The sequence below is a fragment of the Gracilinanus agilis genome, chromosome 3, assembly GCF_016433145.1.
Source record: "Gracilinanus agilis isolate LMUSP501 chromosome 3, AgileGrace, whole genome shotgun sequence".
Taxonomy (NCBI): domain Eukaryota; kingdom Metazoa; phylum Chordata; class Mammalia; order Didelphimorphia; family Didelphidae; genus Gracilinanus; species Gracilinanus agilis.
The window spans coordinates 18767577-18773145 of record NC_058132.1 but is presented as its reverse complement, the minus strand read 5'-3'; the positions used below and the strand labels follow the sequence as shown (position 1 = coordinate 18773145).

The 5569-nt window shown below is 50.1% G+C and overlaps 1 protein-coding gene across 1 annotated transcript in view; it reads left to right on the top strand.

Moving 5' to 3' along the window:
• The window catches only part of LOC123239921 (leukocyte immunoglobulin-like receptor subfamily A member 5), a 5897-nt gene extending 2346 nt beyond the window's left edge, over positions 1-3551 (top strand). Inside the window, exons 4-6 of the mRNA XM_044667244.1 lie at positions 252-545; positions 2347-2388; positions 3412-3551. Of these exons, the coding sequence (XP_044523179.1) occupies positions 252-545; positions 2347-2388; positions 3412-3551 (476 nt within the window). The remainder of the gene's footprint in view (positions 1-251; positions 546-2346; positions 2389-3411) is intronic.
• Positions 3552-5569: the final 2018 nt, after the last annotated feature.

The following is a 5569-nucleotide window of genomic DNA, read 5'->3' as shown; positions in this document are numbered from 1 at the left end:
TCTCTGCCTCTCTGTCTCTGTCTCTCTCTCTCTCTCTCTCTCTTTCTCTCTCTCTCTGTCTCTCTCCTCCCCTCACTTCCCCCCATTCCTTGCCCCGGAGCTGTCCAAGGTCTTTCTCTCTCCTCATACATGTGACTTTTCCTCTCTCAGAGCTGAACCTCCCAGCCCAGCCCAGGCCTCCTCCCAGCCAGATCTGCCCCCTCCCTGCCTGAGGGCTGCTCCGGCTCTAACTCCAGGGTCTCCCCCTCCAGGCTTCTCTGCCCCGCCCTCCCTGGAAGCCCTGCCCAGCTCTGAGGTGGCCCCAGGACAGAACGTGACCCTGCAGTGTCGGTCAGAGCTGTTGCATGACTGGTGTGTCCTGTACAAGGATGGAGAAGAGATCAGCCTGAGCAAGACCTGGTTCCATGAAAGGAGGTATAAGGTCGACTTCTTCTTCCCTGTTATTAATCCAACACACGATGGCACTTACCAATGCTACGGCTTTTATAGATCTTCCTCCCATCTGTGGTCCTCCCCCAGCGCCCCCCTGGAGCTCAGGGTCTCAGGTGAGGCAGCCCCGGCCCCTCCCAGCCCCCCAGCTCTCCCAAGCTCCCTCCCTGCCTGCTCAGGGGGCCTGTCCCAGGGGACCCCAGAGGCAAGCTGGGCTGAGGGAAGAGGAGGCTCAGAGGGAAGGACACTGGGTCATCCTCAGAGAATGTAGACACTGAGGCCTCTCCTCATGACCCCTCTAGACCTCCCACATCAGTAGCTCATCCAGTCGTGTTGGTCCCACATCCAGATAAGATGTCCCATCTTCAAATCCAAGGGGTTTGAAGATGTCAGAGGGGGACAAGAGGAGGGCAGACCAGGCCTGAGGTGGGGGTTAGGGGAAGTGGGGGCAAAGGAGGCACGTTAAATACCCCAGCACCCCCCTCCTCTCCCTGTTCCAGGCAACTCAAAGGATCCTCACCTCCCCCAAAGTTCTGAGACTCCCCCAGGTCTGATGTCCCCCCCCACCCAGGGAGAAGCCACTTCCTTTAAGGACATGGTGGGGGTCTCTCTCTCTCCCACATTACTGTCCACCTTCTGTCTAGACCAGGCCTGAGTTTCCCTTTCTCAGGAGAAATCAAGGCACAAAGAGGAATGTAGGGAAGGGACAGGGACAGAAGAAACACCAGGCTAGGGAAGAAGGACAGAGCAGGTCAGGGAGGGGGAAGGAGGGGATCACAGAGGAGCAGAGCAGCTCTGGGATGGGTTCAAGTGATCTGGAGCCCCCAGGAGTCATCCACACCTCCAGAATAAAGAGATGCCCCAGTAAATTGAAAGGGATTCTGAGTGAGATGGAGGCCAGGAGGCAGCTGGCAGGAAAAGTGGGCTTTGGCCAGGTAACTCAAGATGGAGCATCTGAGGCTTTGCCAGGAGAACTAGTTGGGTGACAGAATACTGGGTGAGGGGATGGGCACCTTCTAGGGGGCTTCTAGGATGGAGGCTATGGGGGAAAGGTCTGGGGGTGACACAGGAGATTCACAGATCCCAAAAGGATGGCACAAAAAATGGCATCTTTGTCCTTGTCTCAGGGGCTCTCAGGGAGTCTTCTCTGGCCAGACAGGTCCAGAGTGAAGAGGAATCCATGAGTTGTTCTGGGCACCTCTAGATTACCTGAGTTCCCCTCCATTTCCCCCTCTCTTTATTTCTTGGTCCCTCTAAAGGCCCAAAGTCTCTCCTTTCTTTCCCCATCCCCAGGAACCCCTGGGGATGGCAAACCCACATAGCCATAGCTGAGACTAAGGGGTCAGGGGCTCTGCTTCTCCCTGCCTTCCCCAGTATAGAGGGAGGGGGGTCTCTCAGGTACCCACACCCCAATTGCCCTACCCTGGAAGCACCAGAGGGCCCTCCTCCCCCTCATTCTTCCTCTGCCCAGCACAGCCTCCCACTGATTCAGCAGAGTCTCTGGGCTCTGGTCCCAAGGCAGATTGGGGAAGGGGGGAGGACCCTCAGAGCCCTGCAGCCAGCCAGGACAAGGAACCCTGAGGAGGATTCAGAGGGTCCCTCCCTTCCACACCAGCTCCTCCATTCTTCTCCTGGGGCCCTGTCTGGCCCCAGAGTCACCCAGGAGCTCTGAGAGGTCTCACAGGAATCACGGGAGCTGCAAGTCTCAGAAGTGGACAGGCCAGGAGAGGTCCTGAGTTCAAGCTCATTTGACAGATAGGAAAATTAGTCCCAGAGAGAGAAGGGATTTTCCCAAAATCCCTCACCTAGCAAGCCTGGGCACAGCTGGGCTCACACTCATCCCCAGACCCTCCAGCTCTCCAGGCTTCTCTGGACCCCCCTGCAGAGGTCCTAACCCTGCCCCTTCCTCATCCCCAGAGACCTTCTCTCCAAGCCCTGAATCTGAGAACAGGCTCTCAGGTGAGTACCTGGAGGATTCTGAACAGAGGAGGGAGGCAGGAGGCTGGGTGTCCAGTCAGGGTCTGCCTGCCCCATCCAAGGTCTCCTAATTTCCCACCACTTCTCCTACAGCACTTTATCATTCTTCTTCCACCTATGTGCCTTTGCCCAGGCTGTATCCCAAGCCTGGAATGCTCTCCCTCCTCGCCTCCTCTTATAATGCAAAACATCTCTGAGACTAAACTCAGGAGCTGCCTCCTACAGGAAGCCTTTCCTGGTCTCCAACCTGTCCCCTCCCCACTTGTTAGTGAACCCACTGCTCAGATAGGGCTGATTTATTTTTATAGGAGATAACAGAGTATTTTAGGGGAGTTTAAGCCCCTGGAGAGCAGGAACTATTCTCTATTTTGCCTTTGTATCCCCTGTGCCTGGCCTAGCACAGGGCCTAAACCAGGGTCAGTGGTTAATAGAAGTCTGGAGAGATGAATCATGGAATAAGACTGGGGGCCCCCTGAGGACAGGGCTGGGTCTCCATCCCTCCCACTATGGGATAACACAGGCAGAAAGCATTGCCATGGTAACCCAGAGAGAGGAGGATGTCCCACAAGAAAGGGTGGGCCACAGTGTCAGGTGGAGGGGGAGGAGGGGGACCCTTAGCCTGGGCAATGAAGACATCTCTGGTGACTTTGGGGGGCAGCTTCTGCCTAGGGAGGAGATCAGAGCCAGGCTACAGAGGGGGAAGGAGTGAATGAGGAGAGGAAGTATAAGCATGGAGGTGAGGGGAAGGAGGAGGCTGGGATGAACTGAAGGGAGAAGAGAGGAAGGACTCAGGGGAAGAATGAGGCAGGGGACTGTCCCAGCCCCTCAGACCCTCCCCTTCCCTCATCCATAGAGCCAGGGTACCAGCTAGAGAATAACAGGCATCTCCCCACTTAAGGGGAAGGGCCTGGGAGGAGGATCTGAGTGCTTGTGGGAGATGAAACACAGTGAAATAGGGGCTGAGCAGAGGACAGCCATATCTCAGTGACCAACTCTGATCCCCAGATGCTGCTGCCCAGGATTACACTGTGGGCAATCTGATCTGCCTCATCTTGGCTGGGCTGGTCCTCATCCTCCTGGGGATCCTGCTGGCTGAGCACTGGAAGAGCTCCAGGCGGCAACCAGTCCAGGGAGTCCTTGGCTGAGCACTCTGGCCAGACCAGCCCTCAAGACAGAGGTAAAGGAAGGAAGGAATGAACATAACCATTTAAAAAATCAAATTTTAAAAATGTAGTGAGGGCTGCCTATGTGCCATGTCTGTATTAAGCACCAAGACATAGTTATTAAAAGAGACAGAGACAGAGGGATGAGAGGGAATTTGTTGTGTCCAGCACAACATAAACAGATGAGGGTCTTTTAATCTGTGGAAGCAAACCCTTAACACAAAAACATAGAAAAAAAATTTAAAGCATAATATAAAAGTGTAATTTTTTCTTCTCATAATGCTAATATTATTACAATAATTGTAATTAATCATATTATTAATAATAATGCAAATATTATTATAATGATATATAATTTATAGCAATGATTTAAATGCAGATTATAGAATTATTATGTAAATACATAACCCGCATAAAATCTGATGTCACAATTAATATGTATTTAATTATGATAGCATTAATATTATTATAATGTATAATTTACTTTGTATTTGTGTTAATATAATTATAATTAATTATACTACTAACAAGCGTGTTAATATTATAACAATGTATAACTTATAAAAGTGCATTTAAATAATACATTATATAAAATCACAAAAAAAGTTTTCACCTGAATTGGATGAGGACAAATGTGATATGCAAACAGTGCAAATGAATAATCCATTAGACTGAAAAAAAATGACTATTTCAGAAAACATATAGGACTTGGAATAAGACTACTTATAGCACATATAAAAATATTTTGAGGTATCCATTTGAAAGTTCTAAGGTTTTAAATCTATAAGAATAAAGAGAGCCAGTAACCAAATGGAGAGAGTCTATGAGGGGTGAGACTCTCTTCTAGCTCTCCCCTGTAAGGGTGAAAAAGGGGTTTTTTGGGTTCAATATATTAAAGATGGTCGCCAGAGGATTGAACTACTATCAATCCTCAATTAAGAATAATCTCAAGTCAAAATTGACTTTTATGGAAGTTTATTTACAATTAAGAAGAGAGAGAGGAAATAAGGAAATAAGAATCTAAGCCAGTAGGCAACTTACTACGATCCTCTAATTAATCCAGGTAGATCTGATTAACCCTCAGCCGAGAGTCAGAGGGCCAGAGGCCCGGAGGTGAATGAAGCAAAGTTTCATTCATAGTCTATTAAAGAAGTTCCTTGAGAGAAGTCCAGGAAGATTCAGTCTCTAAACTCACCACATGGAACAGTCTCAGTCACGAACCAGCACAGCTCCCTCAGCTCCCCTTCACCACACCAGAAGAGCTAGAAGAGCTCCTTCACCAGCCGCCCTCTTCACCAGAAGACCCTCTCACTCACTAAATTCCCTCTTTTTAAAGGGGTCACTTATGTGTCACTCCCTGAGCCTCCCTCCTACTTTGCGTGTCCAATCACAATAGATGCTTCTTACTAGGGGATGGTCAGTTGATTCTGATTCCTCACCCACTCTAGCACACGTGGCTTAGGGACCTCCCAGAATGAGAAGTGCTCTCACCTTTGGTGATTAAATCTAAAGATGGGCAGTGTAGACTTCATCTAATTATCACACCCCTCTTGCCAAATATACACTGGCTAGACTTCAAGGGGGTGACACTCTGAAAGTGGGTGACCTGGATGGTTGTGCCACCCCAGAGGAGTTGGGAATGAGGCTTCCCTATAAGATGAGGTATGGGGGACCCCACTCCGATTCTGAATGGGGGCGGGATTCACACAAGCCTCCCCTCAAGATCAGTCAACTTCACAGCGCGTGGTCTGGCTCTAAGATGGAGGCAGCCACACCAAGCTGTGATTCCCCTTCCCATCATTGTCTCTCAGGCACTCAGGAACACTATCTGACTAATGAATGGCTTTTATTAATCTCATTTAGGGATTGGGGAAAGGGGTGAAGGGCAGAGGGATTTGGGGTGCCCTCTTCTCTATTCCTATGGGGTCCTTCACTCAGGTGGGAACATTTGGGGTTCCCACTAGTAAGCGTCTCCTCCCGCCTCTTCTCCTTCAGATTCT